The sequence below is a fragment of the Athene noctua genome, chromosome 1, assembly GCF_965140245.1.
Source record: "Athene noctua chromosome 1, bAthNoc1.hap1.1, whole genome shotgun sequence".
Classification (NCBI taxonomy): domain Eukaryota; kingdom Metazoa; phylum Chordata; class Aves; order Strigiformes; family Strigidae; genus Athene; species Athene noctua.
This window is the reverse complement of record NC_134037.1, coordinates 147,315,271-147,328,910: the sequence shown is the minus strand read 5'-3', so window position 1 is coordinate 147,328,910 and position 13,640 is coordinate 147,315,271. Positions and strand designations below refer to the sequence as shown.

The following is a 13,640-nucleotide window of genomic DNA, read 5'->3' as shown; positions in this document are numbered from 1 at the left end:
TTGTTTTTTTGTGTTTTGTTTTTTTGTGCCTCTTGAACATTATCGTGCAAACTCTGCTCTGCCACCTCGTCAGCTGCAGTACATCTGAGAGCTTGATGTCACCGGTTAAGCAGGCTCCGCAGAAGTCGCCCTCCGACACAGAGGGTCTGGTAAACAGCGTGCCCGCCAGATCACACCAGGTAAACTGCTTCCTGCTGCTTCCCAAAGCAGGATCCTCCCAGAGTGTGGGGCAGATGGTATGGAAAAGATAAAGGCAGGGTGGGACACATGAATTAGGTGCTGTCTGTTAAGGTGATGAAGGCTGGGGGGTAAAAGTGTCTGCTCCAAACAGGGGATGGACAGTAAGCTGGGACTGGTGAACTTTCATAGAAGGCTTAGTGCGATTGAAAGAATAGCATCTTGATATTGGTTGAGATGGAGTTTTATGTCCTTTTTGTACTGATGTATAAAAAGAGATGGTTCCAATCTTGTGCATTAACATACACGAGTGGTAGTGTAGTGCAAGGATGAGAGCCTGGCAAGGTTGAGAAGTGGGCAGTGGGTAGCTGTTTAATGTAGAGGTAACATTATCTACTAGATCACCTCATAAAGCTGCCTAATCTGTTCTAGGATCAAAATGTGGAGGAATTTTACTTGCTCTCTCATCACTGTAAAGGTGCATGCTGTGTGTCATGTACTTCCTTCACAAGGAAATGAGCCAGCACAGTGCTAACACTGAGCAGTTTGATGATCAGTTTGAGGATGACTCTTGCTGTTGAGAGCTCTCCTCTGCTGAGCCACCCAACTTTTCTGGGCTTGGAGTTGCCACGCTTTGTCTTGTGCTTGCTGCTGTTGGCAAAGTTCTGCTGACTTTGAAGGAAAAGGATGGCTCTTACCCAGATTTAACATCCCATGGGAAATTAGTCAGAGGGGAGAGAGCATGAGTCAGACAGGGATTCTACACAATGTATGATTACCTGTTAGCAGTGTACAGGATTTCATTGATTTGTGTATTCCCTGCAATTTTCTTGTGGAGGTACAGATCCTGAGTGGGTTTAAGTTTGAAATGGACTTTTTCTTAATTAGCCACTTTTTAGCAAGTGGCTGCAGAGTACTGTGTGAGCTGGCAGGTTTCTAAACCAGAGTTAATACCTGCTTTCTTAATTTCTCCTGACAAAATAATGGAAATGTGTGTTAGTATGTTAACACTACAGGAGAAGAATATAGTGGAACAGTGAGCTGGGTAAAGTCAAAGTCCCTACTCTGTTTGGCTTCCAGTCTAGTTTCAAAATGCATCTTGTTCTTGGCAGATGCAGTATTTCCAGAGTTTTAGCACATAGGCCCACAAAGCTACCTTCTGACTTCAGAGAACTGTTATTCTCTGAACATAATATTCAGATTTAGACTGGAGTGGGTCTAGTAGCAGCAGGGTCCCTATAACGCCTAGGTAAAGCTTGTCTTTTCTACTTCATGGGAGGAGCTTCTAGAATGGGTGAATGAAACAGGTGATTCCTGCCCCCCCCCTCCCCCCCAAAAAAAGTTAAAAAGGAAAAAAAAGCTTATGTGTGGGATGTGTGTTGCAGTGACTGTTGGAGTCAACTTCCCCAGGTCAAAAGACCAGGATGTTTTATCTAATTACAGTCATGGTATGAAGCAGTGCATGCAAATGCCCTGAGAGCTAGAAAAAGAGAAAGAGTTTTGCTGTTCTGCACTTATATCTTGAAAGCAAAAAACCTTATCTTGTCAGTAACATTTTGGTGTGAAAACTTGCTGTGTCCTCACCCTGCCATGTCCCCAGTGTTCTGGGTCTCAGTGTACTGGAAGGAACATGTCAGAGTAAATCTAAACTTTGTAAAGATAACTCAGAATCAGTGTGCTTTTGCCTTCTGTAGTCACTTCAGTCTGCTTATTCCGTGACGGAGTCCTCCAGGGTCTTCCCGCAGAAAAGTTCCTAAAGGAAAACCCAAAGTGTGAACATTCCTGACCTCAAAGGAAAAATATGGCAAATGGCTTTAGTTTAGTTTAGTTTTTTTAGGTTTTGCATCTCTTGTCAGGCAAAGAGAGCTTTGTCTGGATTTTCTTTTCTTTGCAAACATTTGTAGCAGCAAGTGGTTCCTCTACCTTCTGTTAAGTATTTGCCTCATCTTAACAGAACAGCAAGGAAACATACTTAGTTTTCTTTAACAAGATCCACAATAAAGTCAGGGTAGATCAGATTTTGAATGGATGGTTTAAATCAGTTGATTACACTTGTATTTTTAAATTCTAGCCATTGTTTTTTTTTTTTTAAAAGGTTGGTATCAACATGCAAATTAACATATTTGAAATCTAGCATCACATATAAATAAAACCTGCTATTTCTTCATAATTAAGAAAGCAGTTGTAGTATGTAAGCTTTTGAGCTGTTGTGTAGGTGAAATGCTGATATTCAGATTCCTGGCAGTTCCCAGAAGCTTTTGCAGTCTGCTTTCTGATTCAGGCACACTTTTGTGTCTTGGATTGCCTAGCAGTTTTAGACCAGTGGTTCACACAGTCAGTGCTGCAGTCAAACAGGAAAGGCCTGTGGACTTCCTTGTAGCCTTTTACTTGGTGGGATATGTAGGAAGTGACTGAATGTTTTGTGCTTTGCTGGTGGAAGAGAACTGTGAATACAAATATACAATCCCTGCCTCTGCAAGTTAAAAACAGTAATAGAGGTGTCCACTCTCAAAAGAGTAGCATTTAAATTAATTAGATGAAGTTTCTTCATTTTATTATGAGTTTAAGAATAAGTGATGAAGTGTTTGTCCACATCTCAGCTGCTCTTGAGCCTGCACTTCCTTTGTGTTTTGGGTGCAAGTTTGTCAAGTGGACCTTGCTTTTTGGAGTGCCCCAGAGTGCTGAAAGTATGCATCTCTGATTCTGTGAATGTTCAGCTGGTTGAATCAGCTCCACTTGTTTTCACTGTCTTCTTTCTCAGGAGGTATGTTCTGTCCTGTTGTTTTGCCAGTTATCAGGCCTAGCATAAAGGACACAGCTAGCAGAAAGATGAACCAATAACCAAATTGTATTTGATACAAAAGGGTCAGTACATGGGTGAGCGTTGGGGTTCAAACAAGTCAGTCAGATTATACATAATCGACATCAATCCCACTGACCCCAACAACGACACCACACAACCAACAATGGGTGGAATAAATGGTGACATGCAGTCTCCCACAGAAGGGATGGGAGACAACCAAGTCAACAAGCCAAACACATAAGACCAAGAAAGCCACGTACTAAATCTCTACACAGCCTGTGTTTACAAAAGCCAGGCCTGACTGGAGCCCAGTCCCAGGGAGGCAGGAGGCCTTTCCCCAACAGGGAACTCTGCACAGTGCATCCACCTCCCAGACAGACACTGCCCTTCCTGCAAGTGGTCCCAGCTCTTACCCCTCAGTGGGACACCTGACCTTTGTTACTGAATGTGGGACCCCTGGGGCTCCTTTACCCAATGGCTGTCTGCAGGGCCGGCCGCACCCTGGAGGGAAGCCTAAAGGCAAACTCACCCCCCCTTTGGGAAGGGCTGTGGGAATCACCCATATGTCAGCCTTAATTTGAGGCTTGGGGTTGAAACCCCAGCATTTCACCTCTCAAATTTGCATGTGGTGTTTCTTCTCCATGCAGTCATTCCATAGAGACTCATATTCTACCATAACTGTTATTTGGATGAGTGAGAAAAGCATTTCCAGTGAAGGCAAGAACTATCTGTGATTCCCACACAGATATCCTTGTTTAGCTAGCAATCTGGGTTGCAGCAGCCAAACTGGAAGGCAGATGTATGTTGTTCCAAGATATGCTAACTCTGAGGTGACTGTCATTTGTCTTTGTGCTTTGCAAGTAGCTGAGTATTCATTTCTGGGCAGGCTGAAGGACCACTGATCTTAAAGTGTAACTTCTGTAGAAGTGCATTTCTGATGTACAGAGCAGCATGATATGGAGATCCTAAGCAGGTAGGTCTATCAGTGTAGAAACGGGAAGCACTAAAGCTACATTAATTTAGGTGCAGATCTCTAGCTGTGCTCTTTCTAGTTAAGACATACCTGAACAAGCTCTGTTCCAGGCTTTGAACTGGACCCCAGAACTCTGGGAAGGCGTAGTTCATGATACCAGGAATCTTGATTTAAATTTCAGATAAATTTCCTGGAGCTGGAACCTGTGGTAGTTGCAACATCTTTCAGAATCTAAAAAAATTGAAAATACTGTAGACCATGATGGTCTAACCTTGTTATTCCTTTTTCCTTGCTGTAACTTGCAATTCATGATTCTGCTGACAAACCCTTAGCAAGGTATTGGTACACCAGCTACTCTTTTGCCTTCAGTTTTGAATGGAAAAATTGCAAGGCATAGAGGAATGCTACGTTTTATATGGCAGTACTGGTCCATCTTCTGGTTCTGAAGGGTCAGGATGAGTTTATTTGGGATTAGGTGAAAGTTCTGCATTGTTTAGACTTTTTTTGAAGCTTTTACTTGTGGAAGAAGAGTCTTTACAGAGGTTCAGATCACTGGAGGTATCAAATGCAGGAAAAAAATGCCCCTGGTGCTGATTATAATCAGCTAGAAAATCGGTTAGCAAATCAAATAGATGGGGCGTTATAATAAATCCTTAGTCCTCCTTTTATTTGTTTTAGCTAATCTACCACTTCTTTAGGTGATAATGAACACATCAAGACAATAATATCTTGGTTTGGAGCAGGTGATGACACCAGTCAGACTCTCCACCACTGTCTAACCTGCTGGTTGCAGCAGAATAGCTATATTTAACCTAGCATAAAATTAGAATAGTGATAATATAACTGATCCTGAGTGAGCAAACATGGTAGAAAGTTGACCCATCAGAATTATTTGAACAAAACTTGAAATGTCATACTGAGTGCTTCATGAACTTGTAGATTTTTTTCTTTTTTCTTTTTTAACTGATTGGAAGTGCTCTCGAGCTGAATTTATCATACACTTGACCTATGACCTCATGCAGATGAGACTTCCAAAATTGCTTACAAATAAACCTTAGATCAGTGTCTTTTTTTTTTTTTTTGAGCATTTTTCTCAGTCCGTCGTTTATATTCAGTGTTTTATATCTGCTCGCAAGTTTTCATCCTTCTGTCCATCTATTTCCTCTACTCTTTATCATTTGGGAAATACTTTACCCAGAAAGAAGAAAAATTGGATTTAAACAGCTTCTAAAAGAGAACAAGGTATTTATCAGGTGTGTGCTTTGCCATTGTGTTGGGGGGGGGAGGGAAACAGCTGTGCAGAAGTGTACCTGTGGTCCTTCAAGGACTTAATTTTCTGTACAGAAGGTCTCTTAATCTCTGGCTCCTAATTGCTTTGGAAGTTAGATGGAAGGGTTTCTGCGTCGGTTCCATAGAGATGTTTTCTAATTTGGCAGGATACCAAAAGTACTGGGGAGAAGGGGGTAGGAGAAACACCTGTGAAGGCTACTTCTTCCTGGGACATAAGGGAAACAGAAACAGAGTTAAATGGATGAAATAGTTTTGAAGCAAAAAGTCTTTAAAAAGCTGCAACCAAACTAAAAGATCTCTCCTTGTAATTCCCCCCCCCCCCCCCCCCCAAATAGGACGGTCCCTTTCGCTCCTGCACGGGCGGTATGTGTGGGTGTGTGGTCTCTCCGCTGAGGTCACCGGGTAGGTGGTCGCAGCCTTCTGCTCCATGCTTGTGTCAGTTTGGGCATGCAGAGCCGGACCTGCAGGCCAGACCTTTCCATAAAGCTCCCACGTGTCTTGTTGGGTACCTGCTCTTTCCAGGCTGCAGTCCTGTCCCCGGCCCATCTCGAATAGCTGCAGTTTGCTTTCCTGTGGGCTGTGTTTTGGAGGACATGGTGTTTTAGGCAGGCGCTGGTGTGTTTGCATGCTCTGCTGAAAGATGGTGCTGTAATGTCCTCCACCGCACCTCAGCAAATATAACGAAGGTGTGTGGCTGTGCTTGCCCATGGTGTCTGTGGAGGTGCTCACTACCTGGGTTGGCTCGAAAGTCAGGTAAGAATTCTGCATTACTGTGCTGTTTCAGTATTTTCTGGCCCACTGCTGTGTAAGTCTTGATCCCATCACTTGCTTGGGCAGTGACTGGTGTCATATGGTGGCTGCAGGTTTGCTCTCTCCCTCATTATCCAAGTGGTACAGCTGTGCTGGGATTTACAGGACTCGAGTGGCAGTATGGGAAGTATACTCTGCTGCCTACTGGTAAATCTGTAGTACAGTTCCTCTTGAAAAGTATCAAATCTGGCATGCATCTGACTAAGCCATGTATCTTTGCTCCATAACATGTAAGAATTGCTGCTTTTCAGACCAAAGGATTCTAGACTTTGGTTTTCTGAGAAGCAAGCAGCAGTAACAGTATTAAAGGGAGGAAATGGTGCTGTTTGGCATGCTCCTGATAGGAGAAAGGTGGCAGACTAGAGCTCATTTGTAGGTGAGGGTTCATTCCACCTGCTTCAAAGTGCTGTTAGCAGTCATAAAAGCTTTGTGTTCTTGCTTTAGCTTTGGTCTTGCTGCAGCCCCTGCGTAAGCAAGGGGCAACATGGCCTATTCTGAAAAATACTGATTGTGCTTTTCTGTTCTGTTCCCAGGGCCCAGTCATTTACGCGCAGTTAGATCATTCCGGAGGACAGCACAGCGACAAGATTAACAAGTCAGAGTCTGTGGTCTATGCTGATATTCGGAAGAACTGAGACGAGATCCTAAGCTATCCAAAGGAAAACACACATTCAGACTGGAATTGCTTGAATAAGATTTGACCCAGAGAACTCACATGTGGCCTTTGATGCCTAGGCTAGGACCAATGCATGTGCATACAGAGGGAAAGATATATATGTATTGTGTGTAAATAGTCTATTTAATCGTACAGAAGTGAGACCAATGTTGCATGTTGAAATGCGGTAAGAATTCTGCTTTTAAATTGCCAATATTCTTTTTAGTATCTTGTGTGACGAGAGGGAAAGTGAAAACTCGCATCACAACTTTTAAATATTTTTATCTTGATTATTAATGGAGAAACTGGAAGATACCTGAAGATTTTAGACTGACACAGAGATTCTTTTTTTGCTTATAGGGCATAATTTCTTTTGTTGAGGTGAATATAAAGAAGATACCTTCTTTATATTCACAGAGTTCTTCATGTATACAGGGTATTCATCTTTTCTTGGTCAGATTCTCAGTACAAGCTGCCTTCTCATATAAACTAGACACTCTCACTTGGTCTTGTAACCCAGACTGTGACTCCTAGCTATCAGAAATGTATGTCTTAGCAGTGTAAGTGAACGAAATATTTAGACCTACCTGACCTGAGTAACACAGGTCACAGAACTGTTTACTTCTGTGTTTAAGCCCATCTATTCAAGCTTAGTCCTGTAAGGTACAGGGATAGTGTTGATCTAATGAATTTTGTGAAATGGTAGTTTACCTGTGAAAACTAAAGAGCTAGTGAGTTAAAGGGATGGGGAGCTATAGCTGTAGGTGGTTGCCTCAGACTCTGTTGAACCTTTCAATGAAATGTTTCTTTCTCGAAGCTCTGTCATTTCATTTAAACATGAAAAAGGGCTCCAAGGGAGCTTGAGACTGTAGTACTCCCTCACCTCTCTCCCATGGCTCCATTATGCCACTGTTACTTCCTTAGAGATGCTTTATCTGTTCTTAAAAGCATGTAGTGGTGGCTGAATGACCTCTGGAGGATATCTAGGGCTTCACTCCTTAGGTTTTTTTGATATATGGTTTTTCGTATAACCTATATTTGCACAGAGGATGTGGAGGGTAGTTTATTTCCTTCCTCTCTGCAAGTCTACTACTTGAATATAATTTCCCAGGTTCTCATTTCTAGATCAAACTCCTTATAGTTTTGTTAAGGATCTCTGATTGTTCTCTCCTGCTGAAGAGGATCTTTCTTTGGATTTCCCATTGGTATCCCGAAATCTGGTGCTCAAGACTAGAAGTGGCATTCCAGTTGAGGTCTTCTCAGAGTAGCATGCAGTAGAAGGATTTCTGTTTTGTACATCCTAATGCAGTGTTGGCTTTTTTGTAGCAGCAAATAATTTTCAGTTTGGTCTACTATAACCCTTTCTCTCTGATTCTTGCCCATTTCCTAGTTCAGTCTGTTTCACAGAATCAGTCACAGTATGGCTGAGGTTGGAGGGGACCTCTAGAAATCACCTGGTCCAAAGCACGCTCCTCAAGCAGGGTCAGCTAGAGTAGGTTGCCCAGCACTATGCCCAGTTGGGTTTTGAATATCTCCACAGATGGAAACTACAACATCTCTGGGAAACCTGTTCCACTGTTTGATCAGAGTGATCAGACAGTAAAAATAGTGCTTCCTTCTGTTCAGGTGGCATTTCATTTTCATTGGGGTACCTTGATATGAGAGAGATGTTGAGGTGCTAGAGCAAGTGCAGAGGAGGGCAACGAAGCTGGTGAAAGGCCTGGAGAACAAATCCTATAAGGAGAGACTGAGGGAGCTGGGACTGTTTAGCTTGAGGAGGAGAAGGCTGAGGGGAGATCTCATCACTCTCTACAGCTACCTGAAAGTACATAATAGAGAGGTTGGTGCTGGTCTCTTCTCACATGTAATTAGCGATAGTACAAGAGGGAATGGCTTTACACTGCAACAGGGGAGGTTCAGACTGGACATTAGGAAAAAATTTTTCACAGAAAGAGTGGTCAGACAGTGGAATAGGCTGCCCAGGGAGGGGGTGGAGTCACCATCCCTGGAGGTGTTTAAGGGTCGTTTGGATGAGATGTTGGGGGATATGGTGTAGGGGAGAACTTTGTAGAGTAGGGCTGATGGTTGGACTCGATGATCCCAAGGGTCTTTTCCAACCTGAATGATGCTGTGATTTCCTTTTTTTAAATTTCTGTGCATTGCTGTTTCTCCTGACAGTGAGCACTACTCAGAAGAGTAATGCTCTTCACTCCCTCCCATCAAGTATCTATACTCATTGATAAGATCCCCCCAAGCCTTCTCCAGGTTGAACAGTCCCAGCTCTCTCAGCCTTTCCTCATATGGAAGATGCCCCAGTTCCTTTATCATCTTTGTGGCCCTGCACTGGACTTGCTCCAGTATCTCCATTCCTCTCTTGTACTGGAGAGCCCAGAACAGGACCACAGTACTCCAGGTGTGGCCTCACCAGTGCAGAATAAAGGGGGAGGATCACCTCCCTTGATCTGCTGGCCATACTGTGCCTAATGCAGCCCAGGATACCGTTTACCTTCTTTGCAGCAGGGGCACACTGCTGGCTCATGTTCCACCTGGTGTCCACCAGGATCCCCCACAGGGCCTTTTCTGCAAAGCTGCTTTCCAGCCAGGCGGTCCCCAGCATGTGCTGGTGCATGGGGTTGTTCCTTCCCAGGTTCAGGACTTTGAAATTCTCCTTTCTGAACTTCATGAAATTCCTCTCCAGCCTGTCCAGGTCCCTCTGAATGGCAGCACAACCATCTAGTGTGCCAGCAGCTCCTCCTGGTTTTGTATTGTCTGCAAATCTGTCTCTACTGAAATTATTTTATGGGTTTTTCAGACCTCATCTTCAATTTGTCAGCTGAATCTTGGTTTGAATTCTTATGCTGTCCTCCAGTGAGCTTGCAACACTTTTAGCTTGATACTTGCAAAACTAACCCTACATTCCATTGTAAAATCAAGTAAATGAGAAGTAGTTTTAGCCCATGGAAGACCCTTTCAGAACCACATTTGATAATCCTTTGATTATGATAGTGCAACTTTAATAACTATTTTGTGTACAGAGGGTTTTTTTCCCGACAAAGTTGGGTATGCCAACACTATATTCTTTCATTGGGATCAGACTTCACTGGTTTCCTGACAACACCTGCCTTTGTTAGAGGCCTCATTAAGATCAGGGTGAATGCTGCTGCTTTCCTTATCTACCGGACTCTTGCTACACTTGGTAAGAAACAAATGCTTTTGATATGGTTGATGGAGAAACTTGATTTTGATCTGCCTGTATTCATCCCTGTGCATCACAATGTTTCTCTCCAGATACTTTAGAGTAAGAGGGAGAAATGTGATGAATGTAGCGATCAGAAACTTGCTGCTATGAAAAGATAGGGCTATCCTTGGCTCTGAAGTCTGCTACTAATGTTTTTTTTTCCTGTTGGAATATACTGGAGAATCTGAGCACAGTCCTATCTGGTGCTGACTTTAAGAAACATGCTCTTATGGTGCTAACTTTAGGTAACACACTGATCTGTTTGGTGCTAACTAACTTTGGGAAATGTCTCCTTCCATTGCTTCTGCTTAACTACAGGTATGTTCACATTGCCTATACTGAGGACACTCATTGCAAGGCTCTTTGGATCCTCATTGTGAAGGCAAAATGAACTGGAAAGTATTTTTAAAAAATGCTGAATATCTTTTTAGAAAGAAACAAAAGTCCCTTCCCTCAAGAATAGCAGAAATCAGTCTGAATCCCTCTCTAGTGTGAAAGCTGTTGAATTACCTTTTTTTTTTTTTGTCATGGAAACATGAACAGTGTAGCTATTAAATAACTTATTCAGGCTGAAGTCAAAAGAACTCGAGGCAATGCGAAACAACACTTGTGAACTTTCTGTTCCTCGGGTTATCTTAGCTTGTTTAATCATACAAGCTAATACACATCCCTGTGCTGATGAAAGGGACGGATGGTAAATTGGCTTACTTAGTAAAGTGTCAAAAGACAGAGGAGTCCTACTTCCTTGATGGGTAGCAAGCAGAGATTAGTCAGTCGAGGTCATCATATCCTGATGTTATGGTGACCAGAAGTTTTACCTCTTTGCTGTGCTGCTATTCTCTTAATTCTGATGCTGTTCCTTGAAGGTGGAAAAGAACAGCTTGGACTTTGAGGAACACTGCATTGTCCTTGTCCTGTCATAGTACTGCTGCTGGCTCTTTTTAGGACCATCTATTTTCAAAAGTGGTGTGTGGCAAGCTTGCTGCAGCACAGCTGAGGGGTAGGCAGCCTCTGTTGAGGCAGGAGCAAATGACTAAAACTGTTAACGTGGGTCATTGCTCTTGGATAGTGGAGCTGGGGAAGGTCTCTGTGATGTAAAAGACTTGCAATGAATTCTCCTTTATTCATCATGGAGGCAAAACTGGGATCGATTTGAAATTGTCAGCTGAGGTTAAAAAAAAGGTCTTTTAAAGGTAAAAGCGACCTTCTACCCATTGTAGGACTGGTTTTGGGTTGCCAGCCTGGGCTCTGGCCGGTAAGCAGGCTGGCACACCCTGGAGCCAGGGATATGAATCACATCATTCGTCTTCCCTGTTTTTAACAGAACTGCAAAATGGGAAAGTTTTGGCTTTTTAGTAACAGTGGATATATTCTTCCTTATCTTTGATACCAGAAATGAATTTTGAGGATTACTAATAATTGTAAAGTATCAATCTAAGTAAATTGGTAGCTGTACTTGGTACATCAAATCTCCATTGCCCCTTTTGACTTCAGCAGTTGTTCTGTGAGGGAGATGGTCGGCATGTTTATGAAATGGCATTAAGAGCCATTACAGGGTGGCAAATATGTCCCTGTAACTAACTGAATGATGTGTCATATATAACCAGAGACCTGTAGGGTTTTGTTTTCTCTCAAAGCTTTAGTGGTATTTCAGTTTGTGACTAGAAAAGCTGGAATTAGTTTTTTAAACTTTTTTAATCATGTGAGAACTGTTTAGGTAACCATCTGTCTTGTAACTGCAGTAAATGTGTATATGCAACTTAGAAGCTGCGTTGCCTTAAAGTGGATTCATTGAGGCAAAGTGTGGGCTGTTTGATTTATAACCAAAACACCTTCACTCTGTATTGAAATCTTGTCTTGGAATATTACATTATTAATGTACCTACTTAGGACCTCAAATACAAAATGTTGTTATTGTATAATAGGTGATAGAAGTATTTGCTCTTTAAAACCATCAAAACTGAGAAGTTTGGTAAGACTTCTGGGTTGTGGCTACACCCCTATGGTGCTAGCATTTAGGCAACATTTTTATATGGGAGATTACAAAAATCATGCCAATTATGCTCAGCAATTGTACTCTTCTTGAGGCTTCTCTTTCCTTTCTCTTCACTGCCCTAAAGCTAATAAGCCTTTTCATTTAAAGGTATTTTTGCACTCTAAAATGTAAGTTCAATGCCTTTGTTGATCAGTGTGCTGTGCAATCTTTTCTGTCTCCCTGCAGTGCCAGTTGTTTTTATGTGGTAAATGTAATTGGAAACATAGACTGGGTACTTTTGTAAACCTCTGGCTTGGAGGTATGCAAGAGAACAAACACCTGTAAGACAGGTATATAATCTGTGTGAGGGAGCTAGATATGCATTGCATGGCCTGATTACATGAAGAGCCAGTGTACCAACTGTTAGTGCTTTTGCTTTTACAGACTCATCTGGAAACCCTTATCTTGGATATTTTTTCTTGACTGGACTTTCATGTTTTCTATTGTAATCTTGTGAATATTTTAATACACTTTTTTTTTTCCCATGACTGGTTTGCGGACAAGTCTTGTCTGGTTAGGGACTGGGAAGGGAGGGGGACTGAAATACACCACCTCTCTTTCTGGTAATATTCTTCAGGCACTGCAGTCTCTGTCAGCTCAGCAAACAACACAGCTGGAGAGTTCACCATTTGAATTGATACCCTGTATTACTACTTCAGCTAGGAGAATTTAAGAAATGCAAGTGAAACTGTAGCAGAACACATACAGGAGAGAAACAGCTTCATGGCAGGACAGCCTTTGAAAAAGGAGAGCTGACAGAGTCTTATGCAGTAAGAATGGAAAATGCTTTCCTTAAAGTATCCTGCACAAATACTTTGCACAGGATAATACATTATACATAGGGTGAGAAAGGAGGGGATGTCAGTGTCACAAGGTGCTGTAGCTCTTGTAACTATAAAACAATTTCCTTTCCACCCTTGCCGTGCTGGAGGGGTAACTCAAATGGCAGTGGGGAAAGGTAGGGGTGGAAAGAGACTTAATAACAGGACTTTGCAAAATTCCATTATTTCAAGGCCATCATTTTCCTGAAGGGTGTATCTTGAAGAAGCTGCTCTCTCACTGTTATCTTTTTCTCCTGGCTATAAATTCCTGAGCTCTGGTACCTACTCCTAGCTTTGGCGGAAGAAGTCTCAAGAGAACCTGCCAGGAAGCTCACTGCTGCCCTACTCTGAGCACAGTTGCCTTGTACTTCTCAGTAACAGATGAGCTTTTGCAGTTTCATGTAAAGCCTTTGCTTGGAACCTGTTCATTTTTCAAACTCCCGAGAACCAGGTACTTAAACATGCCCATCTTCTGCCTCTAGTTGCGTGGGATGACAGAAGATAAAACACCAGTGGCACATATGTTTGCCATCTTTTTGTTAAAGATGGTGGTGGCTGGGAAACAAATTGAGATATGAAGCTGAAAAGAATATCCTTACACTCCCGGGGAAGAGCATCAGGGAATGAACTGCAGATGTTAACCATTGCTGGTTACTGAAAATATGGTAAAAGGCCACCCAGGTCTGATTGACGTGACGGAAGATGACTTCAGTCTGTGGCTTCAGCTGCCTGTCGCCAGCACCCTGTCACTGCTGGCACTCTTCAGGAGTCAGATAAGGTGGGGCCCTGCAACTCATTCTAGGCACAATCCACAATCAGTTGCTTTTAAAGAGACAAT

General features: G+C 42.6%; 1 protein-coding gene across 1 annotated transcript in view; it reads left to right on the top strand.

Annotated features, from left to right (window-relative positions):
* MPZL1 (myelin protein zero like 1) overlaps positions 1–12,469 on the top strand; it is a 41,768-nt gene extending 29,299 nt beyond the window's left edge. Inside the window, exons 5-6 of the mRNA XM_074900109.1 lie at positions 74–179; positions 6,587–12,469. Of these exons, the coding sequence (XP_074756210.1) occupies positions 74–179; positions 6,587–6,688 (208 nt within the window). The 3' untranslated portion in view covers positions 6,689–12,469. The remainder of the gene's footprint in view (positions 1–73; positions 180–6,586) is intronic.
* The last annotated feature ends 1,171 nt before the right edge of the window (positions 12,470–13,640 follow it).